Here is a 25,192-nt window from a genome sequence, read left to right on the forward strand (position 1 = left end):
TATTAACTGTGTGATTTCCTCCCCATCACTAAAAATAATATGTAGTTGTGCGTGTATGTGTTTTTCTCTATTTTTAAAAGAAAGCTGAGTAATACATTCCAGATGGGCATCTCAGAACTATAACAAATGACAAAAGAGATTCAGCCATATTTTTAAGATTATACCAGTGTGTATGCAGAGTCTGGGAGAATACTGTGTTAATCTAAGGCGGTTTTCCTCAGCTGTGTGCTCAGTCCAGATGAGATGGACTACAGTGCCCATTATAATTGTCTATCATGGCCAATGGAGATCCCTGCACAGGAAGCTAAACAGCAGTGGACAATCATGTGTGTTGGTGGGGGATTACAAGCAAATAATTCTGCCATCTCGCCCAATCCTCACTTCTCTCCCTCCCTCTCCTTTCCTCTGTTCCCTGCTAATAGGGTGACTCGTTGAATCTGTCTCTTTAATGCTTTTTCAAAGCAGCAGCCTTTAGGGAGAAAGACTTCTGCCCTTTCCAACAGGCTGTGTGATATCCAAGCCTGCCCACTAGTTGTTTTACTAAATAATTTATCATACTCCTGTGATAATCAAGGTATAAGGAGGGGCCTGATTTCATATACTGCCTGCTTTGAGCCAATCAGGCAGAAAAGATGCAGTAGAACAGGATGACGGTGAGCAGCACTGCTAGTGTACTGCAAATGTGAAAGGGAAGCGAGAGCTGGCAGTTTATGTGCAGAATAGGGAAGAAGAAACAGATCCAGGGAGGGAGGCCACTGGATTAGGAGACCGTCTGGAAGGTAAGACCTAAAGTGCAGTTGTTTGGAGGATTAAACAGCACAATGCATACCTTATGTGTAAGAATCCTCTCTTGGTTAAAGACCTATTTTCCTATCTGTGGGGGAGGAAAATATCAGTGTGAGGATGCCTAATGCGCGCGGCTGCTGGCATGCAAGCTTGCCATTGCTTTTGTGTCTTTGTCTGCTGCATATATCTGCTCTAAATGTCTACAAGATAAATCTGTATTATACATGGCTCTTTTTCCATTGTGCATTTCATATTTTGTATAATGATTACAGGATAACTATATTTGTATCTGTAAAAAAAAAAAAGGAGGAAATAAACAGAGAAAAAAGGACAAACCAATCATACCAATGATTAACAGAACAGAACTAACAGTATCTTGGGAAAACCATAGTAAGAAATAAGCTTTCATATATATATTTCAAAATCTATAATGTTTTCTATCTCTAAGTGTGAAACAGCTTCATCCTGGAGTCTTGCTGTACAAGCAGAGGCATAGAATATATTATGAAAAGGAGAGAAACAGAACAGATGAGGAGGAGGAGATGCAGAGAAATGTCAGAAAAAGAGATGATCCCAGAAAAAGAGCAAGAAAAATGGATGGAGACCTTTTTGAAGTTGTAGATCAAATCTTACAAACTGAGCCTAAACATGTTGTTTACACAAATGTAGGTTCCATTAATGGTAGTGGGATATGCATGCAATCCTATAGAAGTTTGATCCCATTGAAATTGGTCTCGCTCACTTCCATAGTGCTTTTACTCACACTTTCTATCAAATGGTTTGGGTCTGAATTCTATAAAGAATTGTGCATAGTAAGGAAAACAAAGGCAACACTTACTCCTAGGATACTTATTTTCTACTGTTACTACATACTCTGAAGAGATTGCCTTAGCTGCTTAGCATTAGTCATAGTAACAAAAATAACAAAGAGAACTTTGGCACTTTAAAGACCAACATAGAGCTTATTCCAACACTCAAACCTTGGTGCAACCCATAAATGTGAGATGTCACAGAATTATCACATAAGAAAAACATGTGATTTTAAATTGCTGTAGGGTATTTTTCCCCCAGTAGTAAGTATTATGTATATAAATAGGATTCCTTTGTTCCTTTCATATATGAAATGAATGATATAGAGGTGGGGAAAATAATTTCATAATATTGTAATCCACTCAATAAAACTGACTATCAATAGGTTTGAGATATACAAAATTAAATATTTCTTAATTTACTTTGTGTATTGACTGATGCAAAACATAGTGATAACCAACTGTTGTGTGGCTGTGTAAATTAATGAGCCAAATTCATATAGGCTTTGTCTACCAAGAGCTATGAAAACTAAATGACAGTTTCACATTCAATATACCGCTTAACACCAAGTTCTGGGAACTAACAACAAGGTTACCTTTGCATACTCCTGTGAGCTGTTCAAAAATATTTGATTGACTACTGGTGGAGATAGAATGCTAGGATACATTGATCTAACCCAGCAGGACTGATTTCTTTTGTTATTAATACCAGCATTATATGTAGCCATTCAGGTTCTCATTTGAATAGCAGGATATCAGGACACTGGAATCGGAGCCTTGAAAAGGTTTGTATAGTTGTTTTGAACCCCTTCTCCCATAACCTTTTAGCCAGCTGGCTGTGCTAGATGAGGGATTCTGAGAACTGCAACCCAAAAAAGTATCAAGACTATGTTTGCAATTCTCTAGAATTGCTCGCAGATCTTGTTTGCAAAGTTAGGGCTTGGTTCTGACATGTGTGGAATAATCCAAGACAGAGTACCTCTCAGCATATGAAGGGGATGCTTTTTCACTATTTTTAATTTATTTTTTAACCTGCCTTTCTCCCAATATAGGGACTTCACTACAGAAAGCATCTACACAACTAGCTTATTTCAACTTCCTTTTAGGTCTGCACCATTTGAGCAACTAACTTCATAGGCTGGTGGTTAGTAGTCACTCACTCCTTCACAAATATCATGTGATGCAGTTGTATACAAACAGGCAATTAGACAATCTGGAAGCGCTCAAAATTAAAGAGAAAAAATAGTGAAATAGTCTGCATGTGTAACACCACCTATTGTGCTGTAGGTATCATAGGAACTTACAAACTTTCATACTTCGCTGGCATGCTTACAGAATGGTTGCTCTGTTTAAATATACAAAGCAAGTCTTTAAATGAAGTTAAGTTCACTGAAAGACCTCCAAGTAAAATACAAAGATGATCTTCTCCATATTACATTGTGCATCTGTGGAGCTACCACAGAAGGGAGTCATTTCCCCTCATTTTTTTGTCATATGTGGGATTTTGTCATACCAAATATACCAATTTCACATTTCATTTAATTCTATATTAGAATGCATGGCTTCTATACATATGTATGTGTGTGCTATTTTTTTAAAACAATAAACACAATGAAAAGACTCAAACATCCTTGTCTGGCACAGTGCAAGAACTCCTTGTGAGAGGTGGGAATGGGGAGGGGGCAGCCAGGTCCATGCATTGCATCTTGGCAAGCAGAAATCAATGTTAAGTGCTCTGTGTAATCAGATTCTGTAACATGTGGGGATAGAGTGTGAATGACTAACAGCAAGATTTATTTCTGGTAGCTGCTGGTCTAGCTATACTATGTAGTCATGCCAGCTGGTAATCAAGTATGACTTGGCTTCTAAATATATTTGTCACAACTGAATTGATGTCAGTTTCGTGGGTTTGCTTGGAAGTGCAGAGAATCCTAACAGATACCCATCTCCTATATGTTTTAATTGAGAACAGACAAATCTCATCCAATTTCTTTCCCAATTTAGGGAATAGTTTGTGGCCTACAGAACATTAGCTAGAATTATCATGAAAGACATTAAGCAGAAATAGGATCTTCCAGCAAATTTTGCCTCCTTTTCATTCTCCAGTGTTGGGAGCATGTTGATGACAAACAAACCACTACTGGAGAATGTGCTGTTGTAACACTAGCATAAGAGACTTGTTGCTACCTTTATTCCTATAAAATTCGCATAACATTTCTTTGCTTTTTGGTGTCTATTTCATGTACAGATTGAGTCTCCCATATCCATATATACTCCAAGAACAAAAACGTTTGGCAACAGCTGTCCAGTTCTATCTTAAGGAAAGAGGGCTAGTCGCACATCCATAGATAAAGAAGACTCAAATTGTAACAGGCAGAGGCTTTATCTTGAGCTAAAATGCCTCAGGTTTATCAATTATCAAAAGGCATAATGGTTTAGATAATGAATGAAACAATATTCTTCTTCCATACTGTTATGTCTTGCTAATGACATTCCCTGTTACTGTATGTCCATGCATTCAAGGAACAGGAATACCATACTTCACTTCTGAAGTATAAGAAAGTTCTAGAGGAACTACTTCAGGAATGAGGATATATTTCTCTTCTATTTAAAATTTTAAAACTGTTATCTTGCTTACCTTTGACTTCATTTTTTTCTCTCTCTATCCTTGCTTCAGATTTTGGAATGTGAACTTCTTGGAGAAGTGGCTTGCCTTCTTTAGATGACTATTATAATAGCACCTGTAGTTGTATCGCTTTTGTAATTATGATAGTGTTGGACTTGGACAAGGGAAGTCCAAATTCAAGTTCCAACTCACTGGATGACTTTTCGTTAAACATTTTTTCTCACCATGACATATTTTGCCAGGTTGTTGTGGAGACTATGAAGACAAAGTAGGAAGGAATACCTAACATTAAGCTCATTGGAGGAAAGGCACTGTGTAAATGTAACTCATAAACAAGACATCAGACACTTATTAATAGAAGAACAGATCCATAAAGAACTAAATATCTCATAGCACTTACTGTGTTGTCTATGATTTCTGATTGGTTTATTATGGTATTTTAATTGTGAGGTATACATAAGTGTGTGTGTTTGGATGTGTTTCTAAAGTGCATTGCATTCGGTTGTAAATTGGTTACATTTTTTGTATTTTTAAAATTATGTTTTATGCTTGTATGCTTCTTCAAGGGTGTTGCCAACAAGCATGCTAGAATCACAACAAAACCATTATTTAATTGTACAGCTAGGAAAGGGAGATGTTTCAGACAGGCTTTTTTTATCTCAAGAGCATTTATATCTCTGGACAATAGGCACTTGTTAAATCTATGAAGCTGCAATCATGAACAATTGACTGAATTTTCAATACCTGTTTAAGGCACAAATCTTATACTGATGAGCAGCAACAAAACATAATCAAGCACGTTCCCTGAAAATATCATTTTTGGCATTATATCTATGTAAATAGCATGAATACATTTTGATACTTTTTATGAGCTAGTGAGATACCTGTAATGTAGAATGTTAGCTTCATTTGCACAATAGACCAACCTGTCTTCACTTCTCCCCCCTGCTGAGTTAATTGAGGGCCCTTCCAGACAGATTCTGGTCCCAGGTTTTCTGTTTATCCTAGATTATCTGGCAGTGGGGACTCATATAATCCAGTTTGAAGCAGAAAACCTGGGTCAAATCCTGGGATATCACGCCTGTCTGGAAGGGCTCTGAGTGAAAACTATTTTTGTATTTTGAACTTAGTGTGCATCAACTGGAGTAAACTAAAAACAAAACAGGAAGATTGGTGATAAAGAGAGAATTTTAGAGACTTTACAAGTATGGGTTGACAGTACATATATTGGGATGGGTTGACCGGACATATGGCAGGCACACCATACCAAATGCATATTATCTAAGGACACATCTATTAAAGACATGGGAGGTAAATTAAAAATTTCTCAGCATCTTGGAGCTTGAATAAATGTCAGAGGATATTAATGTGCCATGTTATGCCACCTATTTTTGTTAAATACATTTTTCAAATATTCAAGAATGGGCCTTTTAAAACTTGCTGCAAATTTGTAAGTTCCCTCTCCTCTCTCTCAATGCATTTCTCTCACACACCCATTGAGACCACGTGGGTGAGTCTGTAGAAAGGAGCTCGTTTGCCATTCTAAAAATACCTCAAGTCATGAGGGGGCCACTTCATACCTGAAGCACTCGAATTATTTGAAGCCAAACCAGTGGCACAACTCCTGTATGGAGCCCAGTTACGCCTTGTTGCCAATTCCCCCCCCCCCCCCCCCAGAATTTGTACAATCAAAATTTTTGAGATCAGCCCTACAAGTACCAAAATGCATCTCCAATGCCATTCTGCGATTGGAGACAGGCTTCATGAAAGTGAAGGCAAGAGTGTGGGTGGTCATATTCAATTATTGACTCAGAATATCCCACGATCCCTCTGGTCTTGCCCCACTAACCATCAAGGATGACTTTCAGTCCACATGGAAACAGGGCTGCTACTCATATGGAGTCCAATCAAGCCAAAGCATTCATCAAACAACATATCTCAGATACAGAGTGCCAATTGGATCTAGCCCATGCCCCAACCTTTATTGTCAACAAAGCCAGTAGATATCTCACCACCCCTATGGCATACTTAACAAATCTAGAGGTTCCCAACCATCAGAGGGTCTTTACCCTGGCTCGATGTCATGCCCTTCCATCAGCAGTACTCAAGGGCCAATACTGGAAGATCCCCCTATCCAGAGAGACCTTGCCGCTGCGACTCGGGTCAGATAGAAACAACAGAGCATGTGATCCTCCAGTGCCTGTTCTGCAGAGAATTCAGTCCAGACTCACCCTGCCTTTACTACATAATTACCCAGGCTATACAGGACAATTTTACACCCAACCTGCTGCTCTCAGATACCAAACCAGTTATAACCTATGCTACTGCCAAGTTTGTGTAGCAGCATTTAAAATCTACCAATTGATGACTGGATCCAACAGCTAACAATCCAACTATCAGCTAACTGAAATATACATCAGTTTTTCCCACCCCAGTTCCCTATACTTGTGCCTTGAATGCTCCTACCCCTCCATCAATCTCCCTCCTCCCCATCCCGTTTTTGTCCAATCCCTTCTCTAAAGGGTTTTGTGTTTTAGCCTTCAACATACCTTTGTTTTTTAGCCTTTAAAAATTTATGTACATGCTTTTATGAGACTGTACCCCACTTATGCTGGTCTATGACCGTAATAAAGATTTTGATTTGATTTGACTCTCTCACACAGACACAAAGATAATTTTCTCCCCTCCTCACCCAATGAACCTGAAATATTCTCAATTCTGTTACACTCTACCCAGAACCTCTTAAACCAAAGCATAACATTTAAAAAACCCTCCTTTGATAATATTTTAGACTAATCTATATGGCTAGTATTAAATGTGAAATATTGTTTTATGCTCCCCAAGCATTGAACTGCTTCAGGAGTTCCCTTCAGCCTTCCCATCCCTTCCCTTATAGTGAAAGGAGGCTTGCCAATAGAGGGGAAATGGGTTAATATTTATTTACAAATATTTACAAATGGGGTAATATTTATTAAAATGGTAGAAGATAAATGGAAACAGACAGCAGAGAACCTTAGCAGGCATTAGTTACATGAAGCTACATTTTCAAATAAAACTAAGAAGCATATAATTCCTAGAATCTCCTAACCAGCATGTCTACTAGCCAAGGCAAGCTGAGCAATTTTGGATATTATAATCCAGATATTTCTACATTTCAGGGTAGTATATCCAACTCCAAGAACCTTTTTCCCTCAGGCAACATTCTGCATCTTTTCATGTCTCAAAAAAATTGCTTTTTTGTCTCACATATTGGCATATGTTAATGAAGGAATCTTCATCAGCCCTTCAAAATCAGTCAGGAGCATTTATCTGTTCATCTCAAAGTTGATTTCACAATCCAGCAATTGCTGAGATCTCTATCAAATAGCCACCTTCTAACAAAGAGAAAAAAGCCATGGTAGCCTTGACCAGAGGTCATAACATTGTCATAGCTCTCCAAATATTATCTATCAGTGAAAGAATATGGACTCACATAGGTCATATTTATATAGTGAAACCATCAAGCAACATGACGTGGCTGTCAGTTTGTGTCCACTAAGTGAAGCCACAGCTGCCGAGTTTCCTTGTCATGCTGCTGCAATAACACATCACCATAGGGAACAGCGCTTACTTCTTGCTGGAGGGGAGAGGTTATCAAACAGATGAAGTAATCTTCACCTCTATAATTTTATCCCTTGGAGGTTTACCCTGACTTCAAGCTACACTGATGGTAAATCTATGCAAATCTTAGAGAAATACTCCCTATGACTGAAAACACGATTGCAGTCTTCAAACAGACACATTTATATTAATTTTTAGACAAAGTCTGTATGGCCATCTGTTGGGAGTGCTTTCATTGTGTATTCCTGCATGGCAGAATGGGGTTTCACTGGATGGCCCTTATCTCTTGCAAATCTATGGTTCTAATTAACATTAAGTCATGCAGAAACACGCCTCTGGAATTCCAATAGTATATATGCTATATTGCAGGAATCGTGAGTTCTGTGGTCTTCGTCCTATGGCTGTCACAGACAGGCAGAATGGCAACTCATCAACCTCTTTTTATCATTAAAGAAGATATGCCTTGTTTATGTTGTGCTAAACAGTGTTAACTGGCATGAATTGCCACAAAGGGAGAAGCTGGCTTAATGAGCTTCTTAAACGGGATTTTCTGCACCCTTAGCCAGATTCTCAAGTGCAGATAATCTTCAAGTGCAATCAATGGATTTATTAAATAAAATGTCTCTTGCTGTTGTTAGTGAAAGCGAGTGATTATTTTTCCCCTTCTGAAGCTGCCTAAAGAGAGTTTATTAGGGAGTCTGTTTTCAAGAACTCAACTGCAGCAGCAGTCTGGGAATGGGGAGCCATGACATCATTTATCCCTAGCTGGCTGAATCCATTGTTTGCTTTTTCCTTCACATTAGCATTGTGATTAAGAAACAGGCAAAATGCCAGCAGTACCCACTCCTTCAGAATCCTAATGCTAAATCTTCCACTGCTGATGAAATCTGAGGTCACAATTCTTGCTGATCATTGCTGAAATGATTAATGAATTAAATGCTGTCTCCCTTTTCTAAAGTTAAATAACAAACTATAGCCATATGGAAGTACAAATTCATGTGTGCTGTCTAGGGCTGGCCCAGTAACATAGGCAGAACAACATGCAGCATAGGTAAGCGTGCAATCAGATCTGAACATAATGCCATTTTTATCTGTCAGTTACCAGTTAGACCACAGTTGGGCGGCAAAATGTACTATGTGTAAAATGTATCTGAAATCTGATGTGTAGGTGACCTTCTAGGGATGCATTACATTTCCACATTGAGAGAGAAATATGTGATGGATCTCCTGCTGCTGGGTGTTGAAGCTATTTCTGGTTGCATGGCTATTGTTCATGCTCTCAGAGAGGCTCTAAAGAAGGCAAGCCACTTCTCCAAGAAGTTCACATTCCAAAATCTGAGAGAGCCATCCCTGTGCTAGACTATATAGTTGTCCCTCCACATTTACGAATTTTACTTTTGTGGATTTGATTATTCACAGATTTGTTTTTAAATGTTCTCTCTAGGAATCTCTAGGTCTTCCAGGACCCTGGAGCAGCCAGAGATTTCTAGAGAGAACAGCTGTCTAGGAATGTCTAGGCCCTCTAGTTCAATTATAAGGCCAAACTATAGCAATTTCTTCATTTGTGGTTTTTCACTTACAGGGAGTCCTGTGTCCCTAACCCGGTGAATGTGGAGGGTTGACTGCATTCCTAATAGCAAATCAGCATCATGAGAGTTCCCGTTAATTGTGTTTAGAGGCCTGGAGTTGCTGGAATCAAGATTATAGAACCAGCTTAAAGGATAGGGGCTCTTCTATTATACAACTCCTTTTCTGTCCAGTGCCAGAGACCAACTAGCTTTTCCAGAGATTCATTAGAAAAAACTGAACATGGATTTGAAGAGATCTTTAAAGTTTCCTGGCCCCTGGTGGTGGCGCAGTGTGTTAAAGCGCTGAGCTGCTGAACTTGCAGACCGAAAGGTCCCAGGTTCAAATCCCAGGAGTGGAATGAGCGCCCGCTGTTAGCCCCAGCTCCTGCCAACCTAGCAGTTCGAAAACATGCCAATGTGAGTAGATCAATAGGTACCGCTCCGGCGGGAAGGTAACGGTGCTCCATGCAGTCATGCGGCCACATGAACTTGGAGGTGTTTACGGACAACGCCGGCTCTTCGGCTTAGAAATGGAAATGAGCAACAACCCCCAGAGTCGGTCACGACTGGACTTAACATCAGGGGAAACCTTTACCTTTACCAAGTTTCCTATTGTTAGAGTGCATTCAGCAGTTAGATCTTGATTTAAGTAGGAAACACACCAATAGCTTGAAGAAAGAAATTACGCTTTATTGTAGGAACTGCATTGTTAGATAGGAAAGTTACTCAGGGTGCTAATCCAACCTAGCTACATCTTGGAAGGTCGAGAGAGGACTCATGAGAAGAAAAGGAGACATCCTTAAGAGTAGCGGTTCACATCATAGAGGAGAGAGAATAGGCAGATATACCATCTCTTCACACGGGGCATTTTTGCTCTATTTTGCCACTTTGTTTTGCAGCAAGGACGGGGCTTGCCATGTGCCATCACATGATCATGACCACATTCACAAAGTGCTACCCACATTTTCCTCCCCTTTTCACCGTATGATGGGGAAACGAGTGGCAGGGCAACACATGTTGCCTCCCTTTGTGTACCTTGGCTGGAGTTACACAGAACATTAACCTTCTTCAGCATTGTAAATCCTGACTCCTTTTGTCAGTATATCTTCCAGGCATGTACTTATGCAGATGCTAAACTCAGAACTCCATCAGGTAATTCATTACAGCTGGAAATAGCTTTTCTTTCTTTTCATCTCGTAAAATAATAGAATTCGAAGGAAAACCAAGGAAATCTGGTCCAACTACTTGAGTGTGAAAGAGTTCACTATTAAAGTACCTCTGGTACTGACAGTAAATTAAATGTCACTTTTAGAAATTGCTGGAAGGGAATATAACGAGACCTCCTAATGTGAGACTACATTAGCTATGCAGAGTTATAGATCATCGTTTGATAGCCTGCTGTACCTTCCGGAATGATTAAGTCCTATGCCACTTCCAACTTTTACATCATGTTTATTTTGACATGTAATAAGCATCTGGACTCAGAGAAAACTGCTTAGAGTAGCTGATCACTAAAAGTAGAGGTTTTCATATTTATAGCTGAGATGTCAAAAATTAAGTAGCAGCAGGCTATTACGTGGAGAGTGTCTCCTACATGTACATACACCATTCTAAAAGGTATCCAAACACAGCTAGAAATGCACTTAGAAATAGACAACGACAAGGCATTAAAAAGATTGACCCAATTAACAGTTCTCATACCAACATGGGAAAAGAATGCATTATGATATCAATATCCATACACATTTCAGAGCTTACAACATACTGTATATTATAAAAACTGCATTCAGTATCATAGCACATTTTTCAAACATGCAAACAAAACCATACAGTTAAAAGAACAGGTCCAAATACAAGTTTTCCTTAATAGGTGCACACATTTCTAAAAAGTACAGACACATGGGCAAATTTCAGTTGAGGTGGGAGAGGTTATAAGGAACTAGGACAGAATGAGAAGCACAATGCCCGATCCAACCATTCATTTCTACTTGTAATTATGGCAAGAAATGAAAAGCGCAATTATGGACACATTTCCCAGCTGAGGTAATAATGCTACATGTAGGAGTGAGGCTCTGCAGTGGCCCAAAGAAAGACTGAGCATTTCTGTTGGAACTAAAACATTTTCACCTGCCAATGGAAGGGCAGTAAAGAGTGTTTCGTTCTCTTGGAATGGAAAGGAAAGCAAGGAAGTCTTAGGGCAAACACAGTTCTTAAGTCTCTGATAAATTCCCAAATCAAGTAGCAGTCTTACTTCAGACAAAGTAACAGCAATAAATCCTTAGGATCAGTTTCCCAGATGCAGACTTGAAGCAGGCACAAGGGGAGCGAAGGCTTAAGAATTAGAGTCAGTTTGTTACCAGCAAAAGCTGACTTCACCTGTTTCTGATTTATAGCCCTGAATTCCCCCACAGCTGCTAGGGCGGTTCCCAATTACTCAACTGCATTTCTGGCTGCTATTCTAGCTGAATGACATCTCTGCTCTGTTTCCTTTCGCCTTTCCTGAAATGTGGGTACTTGCAAAATCTCCTCCTAAGATTCCAACTGCCCCTCTGAGTCATGAACACTTTCCTGCTCCCCTTCCTCTTCTGAAGAAGAGAAAACCCTAACACATGTTTATGCTTGATGATTTATAGTTTTATTGGTTTAATTTATAGTCCTGTGTTATTGTTTTAGATGTGTGATAATACTGTTTTTATTATATGTGAGGCATTGAATTTTTGCTATTTATTTGATGTGAAGCATTTTGAGTCCCCCCCCCCCTCCCAGGTGTGAGAAAAGCAGTATATAAATGCAATAAATAGGCTTTTTGAGAATTTGTGTAGCTAATTAGAAGGAATAAGTTAAAGATAAAGGTTTTCCCCTGACATTAAGTCCAGTCGTGTCTGACTCTGGGGGTTGGTGCTCATCTCCATTCCTAAGCCGAAGAGCCAGCATTGTCCGTAGACACCTCCAAGGTCATGTGACCGGCATGACTGCATGGAATGCCGTTAGCTTCCTGCCAGAGTGGTACTTATTGATCTACTCACATTTGCATGTTTTTGAACTGCTAGGTTGGTAGAAGTTGGGGCTAACAGCAGGTGCTCACTCCGCTACCCAGATTCAAACCTGTGACCTTTCAGTCCGCAAGTCTAACAGCTCAGCACTTAAACATGCTGCGCCACAGAGGGCTCCAATTAGAAGCAATAAGTAGCTTTTATTCGAAATACTTGGGACCAGGGGTCTTGGATTTTTTCCAGATTTTGGAATATTTTCATATAGGGTACAAATTATTGGGAATGGGATTGGAGTCCAAATATGAAAATTAATGTATATTTCATACACATAGCCTGAAGGTCATTCTATACACCGTATTTTAATAGTTTTGTGCATGAAGCAAAGTTCAACCATCATTAAGCCAAGGCATCACTATCTGAGGAGAAGTTTGGATTATTTAGCAATTCCGAATAAAGCATGATCTTTTTTAATTGTTGTGTAATGTTTCTTAATTGTTGTGAGCTGCTTTGCTAACAGAACCTGGCTGACTTTGATTTAGGGCCCTTCCAGACAGCCATATAACCCAGAATATCAAGGCAGAAAATCCCACAATATCTGCTTTGAATTGGGTTATTTGAGTCCACACTGCCAAATATTCTGGTTCAAAGTAGAACATGTGGGATTTGATTCAGCTGTGTGGAAGGGGCCTTAGGTGAGTGAAAACCGCCATTTTCTGCCTTTTCCTTTATGCAGCAGAGTGGTCATTTCACAAGAACTACAACTCCCAGAAGCCTTTAGTTTTTACAGGCTTCCCTTCTATGGTGGCAGGAAGAGGAATTCATTCAGTATATCATTCAGTAATGAGCAAAGATGGTGATAACACAAGCACAGTGGGAGCCAATGCTGTGGAGAGATTTAATGGGAGCATAGGTGAGGAAACTAACTAGGCCTCAGGCCTTTACCTCTTTGGAAGAGAGGCACAAGATATGAAGAACAAGGAAAAATAACCAAAGGATATTTGTCACTTGTAAGTAATATACATTCTTGCCATACTGACATTTCTGTTGGTAAACATGAGCAGCATGAAGGGAGCTTACACTCAAAATAAACTAACTGAAGAATATTAAGTAATCCTCATTTTAAACCAGGCATGGGCCAACTTGGGCCCTCCAGGTGTTTTGGATTTCAACTCCCACCATTCCTGACAGCCTCAGGCCCCTTCCTTTTCCCCCTCAGCCGCTTAAGCGGCTGCCATATAAAATCCATATTATCTGCTTTGAACTAGATTATATGGCAGTGTAGACTCAAATATTCCAGTTTGAAGCAGATAATGTGGATTATCTACTTTGATAGTCTGAATTATATGGCAGTAGGGGACTGAGAGCCTACTGCACCTTGGAACTGAAACATGTTTAGGTTTTAACATTTAGCATTATTAATCTACATAGCATTGTATAGATCAGGAGTCCCCAAACTTTTTAAACAGGGGGCCGGCCAGTTCACAATCCTTCGGACTGTTGGAGGGCCGGACTATAGTTGGCCACTGAGCAATAATAATTAATAATAATAAAAATAATAACAACAATAAAAAGATGGTTGGAAGAGACCTCTTGGGCAATTTAGTCCAACCCCCTTCTGCCTCTGCGCACCAAAAGCACAAGCAAAGCATCCCTGACAGATGGCCACCCAGCCTCAATGTTAATATGTTAATAATAATAATAATAAGGGTTGTAACAGAAGAAGAGACCCTTTGGATCATTTAGCCCAACCCCCTTCTGCCCTTGTGCCATGGGGGCCGGATAAATGGCTTCGATGGGCTGCATCTGGCCCCCGGGCCTTAGTTTGGGGGCCCCTGGTATAGATTGTAAGACTTTATGTCCTAAGAATTCCTTGCAGAAATCATATTATTTCCAAATCTGTGGTCCCGAGTGTTCAAATCATTGGGAAAGACTTCTATTATTTCTTGACTTTTACTGTACAAGTGAGATAATTATATAGCTGCTGCCTTTAAGTGCTATTGCCACTTTTCTTGTATTGCAATAGCAGTTTTTGAATCAGCTGAAAACCCGGTGTTGACATCCCTGTCTTTTATCATTAGAAAAATACTTCTGTGTGGGCTATTTGGACTGCGCATTTGGGGATTCTTGGGGGTTTGTTGGTTGCAGTGGGGTCAGGGTTTGCAGCGGAGTTGGTTCCCACCCACCCCTGGTGTCGGTATTGTGCTGTTTGGAAACAGTTGCAACCCCTGGCATAGTAATTTTATATCAGTCAGCAATGGGCTCTCCGATTCCTGATCCAAGACCCATGCATGGTGGCCAACCCCATTTCTCATCTGTAATCAATATACAAGTTGTGGCCTTTTGTTATCCCAACACTGAGTTTGTTGTTCCTGGGTCTGTGGCAGGAGGCAAGTCACCCATGCCCTCGCAACTGAAAACCTGGTGTTGACATCCCTGTCTTTTATAGTTAGAAAGAAATACTTCTGTTTTCTTGCTGACCATTTTGTCCCTAAAGTCACATTCCTATTTTATTATTGAGCCTAAAAGAGATTATATCTGCCTATTCCTTTTTTCCCCCTCAAGGACTATGAAAACATCCCTTATTACTGTTTATAAATAGTTTATTTAGTACACATCTATTCCATTTTTCTATTAAAAAGAAATCGCAGTCAAGACTTCTGGCAACATTACTAAAAACAAATTAAACAGTTTGATATGTAAACTCGCTATGGATTTAGCAGGTCCTTTTGCCAGAGCACAGAGTCCAACAGATGCTATTACAGTAGAGTCTCACTTATCCATCATATACAGGCCTGCAGAACGTTGGATAAGCGAATATGTTGGATAATAAGGAGAGATTAAGGAGAAGTCTGTTAAACATCAAATTAGGTTATGATTTTACAAATTAAGCACCAAAACATCATGTTATACAACAAATTTGACAGAAAAAGTAGTTCAATATGCAGTAATGCTACATAGTAATTACTGTAATTATGAATTTAGCACCAAAATATCACAAAAATGTGTTGGATAATCCAGAACGTTGGATAAGATTCTACTGTACTAATGTTATCTGTATATTTAAATGCAAACAACGGGTTACAATGTATGGTACTTGGAAACCAATAGAGAGGTTTGTTCTTTTAATCAAATCCAAAACATGTGGGGGGTGATTCAGCTGGCGCTTTGTAGACAGCACCACCCATGCCACCTGTAAAACAATTTGAAATTGATAGTCTGTTATCTGTCACTCCAAGAAAAAGAAAAAAACAAATATGTTCTGCTGAGCATGTTCAAGCCCTGGTGTGTGTGTGATTCTGCCTAAAGAATCAGTTTTTGTCATACTTGCCTTTTCTCATCATGCCAATGATATTACCTATTCCACATTTCATAGGCCCCTTCTACACAGTCATATAATCCAGATTATCAAAGCAGATAATCCACATTATCTACTTTGAACTGGATTATATGAGTTCAAAGCACATAATCTGGGTTTTATAATGTGTAGAAGTTAAAGTTGCTGGAAGAAACATTAACAACCTTAGGTATGCAGATGATACCACTCTGATGGCCGAAAGTGAGGAAGAGCTGAGGAGCCTTATCACCAAGGTGAAAGAAGAAAATGCAAAAGCTGGGTTGCAGTTAAACATCAAGAAAACCAAGATCATGGCAACTACACCTATTGATAACTGGCAAATAGAAGGAGAAAATGTGGAGGCAGTGACAGACTTTATATTTCTAGGCACGAAGATCACTGCAGATGCAGACTGCAGCCAGAAAATCAGAAGGCATTTACTTCTTGGGAGGACAGCAATGGCCAACCTTGATAAAATAGTGAAGAGCAGAGACATCACACTGTCAACGAAGGTCAGCATATCAAAGCAATGGTATTCCCCATAGTAACCTATGGTTGTGAGAGCTGGACCAAAAGGAAGATAGACGCTTTTGAACTGGAGGAAAATTCTGAGAGTGCCTTGGACCGCAAGATCCAACCAGTCCATCCTCCAGGAAATAATGCCCGGTTGCTCACTGGAGGGAAGGATACTAGAGGCAAAGTTGAAGTATTTTGGCCACATCATAAGAAGACCAGAAAGCTTGGAAAAGATCATGATGCTGGGGAAAATGGAAGGAAAAAGGAAGAGAGGCCGATCAAGGGTGAGATGGACAGAGGGTATCCTTGAAGTGACTGGCTTGACCTTGAAGGAACTGGGGGTGGCGATGGCCAACAGGGAGCTCTGGCGTGGACTGGTCCATGAGGATACGAAGAGTCGGAAACGACTATGCGACTGAGCAGCAGCAGCTGAAGGGGCCCAAGTGGAGAACTGAAATCATCTTGCCTAATTATGGGTCAGAGACAATTTTGGTCACATGGTAGTCAGCCTTTCTAGAAATCAGTCAGAGGCACTGTGTTCTGGTTGGATCTTTCAACCACTTTTGATACCGAGGTGTTATGTGGTTGTACGGCTGTGTTCTAGCAGTATTTTCTCCTGATGTTTCGCCTACTTCTGTGGCTGGCATCTTCAGAGGATACCACCAAGCATAGTGTTTCCATTTCTTTCTGTAGGAGAAGATTATATTGGGGGATTCCTGTTCAACTCTGCTTGCTAGATGGTGGAGTTCCTCATGGTTCTGTTTTGAACTGTATGCTATTAAATATCTATGCGAAACTGCTGGAAGAGACTGTCTGAAAGGTAGGGTTTGATACCACCATTATGGTGGGAACACTAAACTGTTTTTTTCTTTTGTATCAAAGTCAAGGAAACTATTTCAGTTGTAAATGTGTGTGTGGCCTCAGTTCTATTTTGGATAGTAGTGAAGTTTATTCAAGATAAAATAGAGGTGCTTCTTCTTAACTGAAAGACAGATTAGAGAATAGGGACTGAATATGTGCTAGTTGGGGTTACAACTCCCCTAAAGATTTGGGATGTACAGTACTTCTGGACTCTGGCAGGAGTCTGAAGGCCCAGATTTCTGTGGTGCTTAGGAGTTTTTTGCATGCTTAAAGCCAGTATGTCAACTGCACTTGTTCTTGGAGACATGTGAATTGCTCGTGATGACATATGGTTTGCTTACACATCCTGTCTGGATTATTGTAACACACTGACTGTATGGCTACCTTTGAAGTCTGTTTAGAATTTTTTGTTGGTATTAAAAGGAACAATCAGACTGTAGATCTCTCCTATTATAACATCTTCACTTGTTGCCAGTCTGTTTCCACAACAATTCAAAGTACTGTTTATGACTAAGGAGAGGTTCTTCTCTTTCTAGAAGCTAGAGATTCCTAGAAAGACCATATTAATCAAATCTGCAAATAATCAAAGCTAGGAAATACAAACCTGCAAATGTGGCAGGCAACTGTGTATGGATCCCAGGAAGGGTTTAAATAAAGTTGGTAACAACAATAGCAGCAGCTACTCCTAGTTGCATCAATTGGGCAGAACTCAGATTTTGTCATTCTAATTCTTAGGGTGCTTCTAGACAGCATCAAAGTGAGGCAAACAATTGTGAGACTTAACAGCAAATCCAAACACAGACTTGTCAGTCCCCCCACTTCGTTTGTAGCAGATTTTAGAAATCCGCAAGATGGATAAGGGGCATCTGGTGAAAGTTTACCTTTTTTTTAAAATGACTCTCCGAGAGGCATTGAACCTCATATGCGCTCATGCGGATATCTCAATGTACTTCCAAGCAGATTTCTTATTATCTATCCTCACCCTACTATAAATTCAAGTTCTGTTTAATCTCATAAAGATCAGAACAAACAAATGCTTGCAGAAAGTTCTCACTGTAATTCCTTTCCATTTATGCTTTCATTTAGCCACCTGTGTGTCCGTGGTTCCATTTATTTACAGCTGAGATCAGCTGTTTCAGGATTTTAAAATGTGCACATGTGCTGAAGCAGCCCACACCAGGATATACAAACAAATCATGTGTTTTCATTGACTGCAGGGATATACAGTCATGCAAATATGCACATTTTTGCCTGAAATCGGGTTTTAAGTGCACATTTTTAACATGTGTTTTTTAGCTATTAATCCAAATCAGCTTGCATTTTCGTGAAATTAATCTCAGTTTCTTCTGTGTTTTAGGCCATGTGTAGAAGGACCCTTAATTTACCTTTGTAAGTGTATGTGTGTAAATCACACCATTATTTGTTAAACAGAAGATGTAATATACCAAAATAAATTCTTCAGAGTGTGATAGGCCTTTGAAGATCCAAGTTCTAATTGCCACTGAATCATGAAATTGACAGGGTGATCTTAGTCTTTTCACTCTATCACACCTTGACAAACTTCACACATCAGAATAAAATGAGAAATAGGAGAGTCATGCGTACCACCTTGAGTTCACAGAAAAAAATCTACTGCAGCATAATGCAATTCAGTGCATTCCATATGAGTTACAGTTCTTCAGATTTTGGGGTATTATTAGGGGCATTTATGTGGCCATAATGTCTAGATACACACACCTTAAAACAGATTGTTTTTATTAAATAGACGCATTTCAATTTCTTGCTTTACTGGCAAGGTAAACATTTGAATTGCTTTTTGTGGGGACATCTATTTTAGCACAAGAGCAAGAAAACAGCTCACTTTAACAGTGTCTTTAAAAAATATGAATCTGTTTTGACAGCTGTGAAAACACAATGTGGAAAGCCTTATGATGAAGTGAGAAGAGTTCTTAGTTGTATCCACCAGAGAAGAGCAGCAACCTACCTGAGTTTAGGAAGGCTCTACTTTTTATTATGAGAAAACCAGCAAGTTTTCTGCCAACGGTTCCCATAGGCATTTTATATCTGAGCTGGTCCTTGCATATTAAATGCATTCAGCTTCTTACTTTTATTCAGATCAGTGAACTTCAGAGCTACCCCTCTCTCTCTGCAGAGGAAGGCCATGCTCTATTAATGCCAATCATGATATGACATAGTTTCTTATCACTGTGAAATCAGGTTTTGCAGCAAACTGAGCTTTTGCAAACATACGTTACATCATGCACTTGCAAACCTACAAAGCGGAGTAAAAAAGAAAGATGGGGATGGGAAAAGCAACAACATTGTTTAGCGTTTTTGTGGCTTTTTAATAGGAAAAATACTAAAAACCTTTCATGGATTTATTTAGGACAGCTTCAGAGTACTTATTTCCTGTACTCTTCGTGGTTTGCATAATATCATCTACCTCCATTTGAATCTTTGATATAAACGAAGTGCCTTTAGCATATATGTAGGAACTTAATCTTAATGATGGCAGAGGCGTTTGCATCAAAATGTGCAAATACAGCCTTTCATTTGAAAGGTCTTTACTGTAGGGGAATGAGGAATAAGTGATGTGTCACTTAGGCAGACTTTGAAGATGGAGATGGCTTCTGTAATTTTGAAGGATTAGCATTGGATTTATTTTCCCATCATCGTATGCGCTTGCTGAGCTGCCTCTGGTTTCTCTGATAAGCAGGCCTCACAAAGGGCCTTTGTAACTCATTGAGTTATGTGATACAGCTCTGCTGTCGTCAGGAGTGGAGCACTGCAATTGTTCCCAATTACCAGAAAGAATAACAATTGTCAGATTCAAAATTATAAATCAAAGTTTTAATATCCAAGGGGTTTCTTTTTCAAACAAAGGGTCAGGGTGTACAATTTCTACATTGACAATCCTTTCCAGTTTAAAGAATATCAACATTTGTATAAATAATCAGGCTTTTGATTCTTCTGAAACATCTGTCGATTGAACAGTAAGCTATTAAGATGTAGAAATATAATAGGCCAAAGGGCATAGGCATGGAAACAGCTTTGTATACATTTACTTTCATAAGCACACACAGAGGTCTTTTTGGAGATATTTGAACAAATTGGATAGTCATCTTTCAGGAGTACTTTAGCTGTACATTCTGAATGGCAAGGAGTTAAGACTAGATTTCTCTTGTCCTTTTCAGCTAGGCTTCTAAGGCTTTATGATTCTTTGTGATCAGCCTTGGATTCCACTTTTTAAAAGTGACATGTGCCTGTGTTCCAAATTGGATAGAATATCAGACAGTAGTTAGCATTTAAGATTACAGGATTTAAATGCAAATCGTAGTTGCTGAGGATGGGTGCTGATGGTTATTAAAAGTTCAGCATTTAGGGGGAGGTGGGCTCCTGTTGCTATACGAAAAATTCAAATTTTAACTTATCAGCTGAATTGACAGTCGGCTAATTACAGCTTTGTTGAAGAGAGGATAATGGAATAAAATGGGTGTGCATATCTACACAAATATTGACTCGATCACACCAGACCTGAAATATTGCCTGAGCAAGATGCATCAAGTGGGTTGCATGGAAACAGATGTTAATTTAAGTGGAGTGGGGCCAGCCCATGCCTGTATTCTGATCTATCTAAAAGCTCTAAGCTAACTCTGATCCAATTCTCTTCCCCTCTTCAAATGCTTACTTTTCTGTCGTTGTTGTTGTTGTTTATATCTCGCTATTTCTCTCCATAAGGAGACCAAAGCAGGTAACATTAAAAGCATTACAATACAATTAAAAATATACAAATATTAAAACAGTATTAAACATCACTAGTATTAAAAACAATTCAGTTCAGTCCATAAAAATATTAAAAAACCACAGCAGTAGAAGAGGACTCATTCTACAGGTGAACTGCTTTACTCCAAGCCAAGATTGAGGAACCTGTGGCCATCCAGATTTTAGACTTCAATTCCCATTGGTGCCAGCCAGACTTGCCAACACTGAGAGATAACTGGTTTAGTACTCTAATCAGTATGATTCTAGAGGACCACAGGTTCCCTACCCTAGCCACATGCAGACTACAGATTTCTTATAGAAAGCAGAAGAAATTGCCTACTGTTGATGGTATGAAGTGGATAATGAAAGTAATACCAAAGATGTAAGTACCAGTGATCTCTTGGACTGAGTGTGGAGCAAAGCACAACTAATGAATGATAGAAAAAAGCAATTCAGCCAGTATTTAAGATGCTGTGGATTTTATTGCATGAAGGAGGCAAACTGAAGCAGGACTATCATCTTTGCTGACAATCCCTATCTCACATTGTCATGCATATCCTATTGCCAGTGTGCCTCTTTACCATGCTAAACCCATCCCTCACTATTGATGAGAATACAAGCCAATAGCAACAGATCATACCATATTCTGAATCACTTACCTGGTGCAACGAGGTGGTTCCGCCTCTATGCCAACATGCTGGCACAGCAGTGATATCAGGGAGTAGGATTTTCTTCCTTTCCCACTCACACCACCACCACCACCACCACCTCCCCAGCACTGTTCCAAAGTCAATACTTTTTTTTATTTAAAGCTTCATTTGTAACTCCAAAAATTACCTTAGATGGAATTTTAAAATTGCTTTTGAAATATTTTTAAAAATTATGAGACAGATGAAGTTTGGAATGGGGGAATTGCAAAGTTATGTGTTATTTTGTTGTACCTATACCCAACATTACTTACTAGGTTTCCATGGCTGAGTAGGGATCTGAACTTTGCTCTCCAGAGTCATTGTCTAACATTCAAACTGCTTCACCAGGCTGGCTCCCAATGACATACAGACCAATGAATTTCTGCCAAGGCTATTGATTTTAAAAGAGCCACATTTTCATGTTTTTCTTTATTTCCTCATACAACAAAATGGCCTATAGCTATCCCAGTTCTTTGATGTATTCTTCAAAGGCCAGATGGCTCATTCTAATATGTTGTCTTTTTCTATTTTTTTTCCAGAAAAGCATATCAATTGGAAGTGGCAGAGAATTTGTCCTACAAACCAGAAAAAGTCCGGATTGGCTCTCTAGCTTCTTAACATTGTGTTATTTTGTTATAATCCTGAGAAGTGGTCACAATGAATTTCCTGCGAAGACGCCTTTCAGACAGTAGTTTTGTGGCCAATTTGCCAAATGGTTATATGATGGACCTTCAACGTCCAGATAATTCTACCAGCAACCCTGTTTCCCCAGCAACAGAGAGAAGGCAGCAGCCTCTGCAGCAACCCACTCCTCTTTCTTCTGGTACCAGCATCTTTAGTTCCCTCTCCAGTGCCATGAAGCAGACCACGCAGGCAGCGGCAGGACTGATGGAGCACTCAACAGGCCCTGCGCCTGTAGTCCAACCAAAACCCCAGATTCTCTTGGTAATTGATGATCCTCACACAGATTGGTAAGTATCCAAACTTTACTGTTTTAGTATCAGTGTCTCTGATGAATCTTAAACTGGAATCATTAATGCCTTGGGAATGCATGTTTTTACATTTAAAATATATAGTTATGAACAGTGTGATCCAAATATCCAAAAGTACTAAAAACAGCACCTAATTTTTAAAAACCCAAATTTAAAATAAGAACAATTAAAGAAGAATAAAATATCCCTTGACAAGGCTGTGTCACTGTGAAATGAAAATTCACACCATGGTTATACATTTGACATGTTTCATAGGAACTGAGCACACATAATGGAGTGTAAGGTTTTATTTATACAGTAACTGGAATAGAAATCCATTTCCTTTGAAAAATATCTCCATTTGTAAATTGCAGTCTGGTCAGATTTTTAATTAATTCTGTTTTTCTTTTTACATGTTGTCTATAGTTCAAAGCTTGACATTATGGCTTGTAATTGTGGCATGTGAATATATATACATATACATTTACATATATACATATACATATTCACATGTATGGAAACATATATATATGAACAGGCAAAGGGTGGTTGTCCTGTAGAAATTATGATGATGATGACAGTGGTGATTGTATTATTTATGTATACCCCACTTTCCCCCCAGTGATGGGACTCAAGACAAACTAAAAATTATTAAGGCCAGAAGAGATTAAGAGCCATGCAAAAACATCAACATGTTTTTTTATTTAAAGAGTGTACTGTACATTATATGAAGTGAAAATATTTGAAATGGTCTTTATTGTTCTTAGCAAACACTGTATTCATGCTGGAGGCTTTCGGACATCTTATATAATAAATTTCACTTCCAAATCCATGCCTGTTTTTCTTGTACAGGTTGAGTGTCCCTCATTGTTCAGGAGAAGAGGTGTTTTGGATTTTGGATTATTATTATTATTGGATTTTTGAATACCTACATTTGTATATTGTATATTGTATATTTGTATATTATGGGATATCTTGATATGGGACCCAATTCTAAAAATGAAATTAATTTATGTCGCTGTATACCTTATACACATAGCTTGAATGTAAATTTATATTAAACATTTTTAATAATTTAGTGCATGAAACAAAGTTTGTCTACATAGAACCACTAGGAAGCAAAGGTATCATATTCTCAGCCACTCATGTGAATTTTTCAATTTTAGCATATTTTGGATTCCAGATTATTGGATAAGGTACGCTGTTACTAAAGTCTCTTTGCAGCTTTTTTGCCTCATGTAATAACATGAGAAAAACACTAGGTGTCAGCATTGTCAAGGCATTCTAAAGAAGATGTGCACAATTCCTGCCATTGGCAAGAGATCAACACAGAATTTGGAATTCTAATTTGGGGTGGGTGGGGTTTTCCAATATTGCAAGAACACTGGTGCATTCCCTTAGCCCACATCCTCTGTTTTCAGCAGTCTTTATTCCTATTGTTATCCATGCAGAATGTAGTGCTCAGCCTGTATGCTGTTCTGTGTTCTTACTGTCAGTCCTGAAAAAACTAAAAAAGGAGATACCCTCCAGCCCCAGCTCTGTACATTAAAGATATGCATTCTGTGTAAGATTTCCCTTGTGATCACTTTAATTGCCTTTCTCCAGTGCGTAATATGTACATTTGAATAGTTTAATGCACCCAAGAGAACAGTATTTTGATCTACAACTGACTACACCAGGAACTGGCGTTGTGAGCAGTCACAGCCCTGCATCTGTCTATGTTTAGATTCCAGATCCAGGCTTCCATGAGTTCACTTCCCTCTCTCCAGAAACTTTCTTTCAGTAAAGAAATGCAAATAAGATTGGTCTTGGGCATGGTTATGTAACAGTGGGCTCCTTCAAAATGACATGCACATATGTCTGCTTGTATCTATGTGTCAGTGAAGCTTTAATGCTATCTACCTTCAAACATAGATTGCTCCCTTTCTTTTTCTTTCTTTTTAAAGTGGAAAAGTGGTGACTATGAGAATAAACATTGCATGCAATGTTGAATCCAGCAGCAGCAGCTTTGCATTAAGCTCTAAGTCTTATGCATGGCAAACGATTTCTCAGTACAGCCTGTTGCTATGTGGTTCTACTTCTGTAGTAATTAATTTTGAAGTATAAGCACTCTGTATAGAAGTGCCCACTAGCGATTCCTCTAGAAACAGTCTTAAGAGTACTGGCAGCCACATCAACAATAACAACAATTGCAATTCTCATCTCTACCTGGACCAGCTATTTTGTATAGCTGATAGGTCTATTACCCATTCAAGACCAAGCCAAGCCATGCCATGAAATCTTTAATTTAGCATTAGAATTAGTATTGGATCAGGGTAATATTTTGTAGTAAGGAAAATCCATTATCTACCTTCACATCTGCTGTGACTATTGCAATTAAAGTTAGATAACCAAAGAAGTGTGCCTGGTGGTCTCATTGTCCAAAGGTAAAGGTAAAGATTTTCCCTTGACATTAAATCTAGTCATGTCCAACTCTGGGGGTTGGTGATCATCTTCATTTCTAAGCTGAAGAGCCAGCATTGTCCGTAGACACCTCCAAGGTGACGGCCAGCATGACTTCATGGAGCGCCATTACCTTCCCGTAAACGTATTGATTTACTTACATTTGCATGTTTTTGAACTGTTAAGTTGGCAGAAGCTGGAGCTAACAGCGGGAGCTCACCCCGCTCCCCAGATT

At 39.1% G+C, this 25,192-nt stretch overlaps 1 protein-coding gene across 2 annotated transcripts in view; it reads left to right on the top strand.

The window, feature by feature from the left end:
* Positions 1–461: 461 nt before the first annotated feature.
* Positions 462–25,192, top strand: part of syn3 (synapsin III) — a 243,065-nt gene continuing 218,334 nt past the window's right edge. Inside the window, exons 1-2 of one of the 2 annotated variants that reach the window (XM_003220928.4) lie at positions 462–779; positions 22,084–22,515. In XM_003220928.4, coding sequence (XP_003220976.2) covers positions 22,202–22,515 — 314 coding nt within the window. In that variant the 5' untranslated portion in view covers positions 462–779; positions 22,084–22,201. Of the gene's footprint in view, positions 780–13,174; positions 13,390–22,083; positions 22,516–25,192 lie in introns of those variants that run through there. The other variant, XM_062983019.1, reaches the window with a different exon arrangement.

The sequence above is a fragment of the Anolis carolinensis genome, chromosome 5 (assembly GCF_035594765.1).
Source record: "Anolis carolinensis isolate JA03-04 chromosome 5, rAnoCar3.1.pri, whole genome shotgun sequence".
NCBI lineage: Eukaryota > Metazoa > Chordata > Lepidosauria > Squamata > Dactyloidae > Anolis > Anolis carolinensis.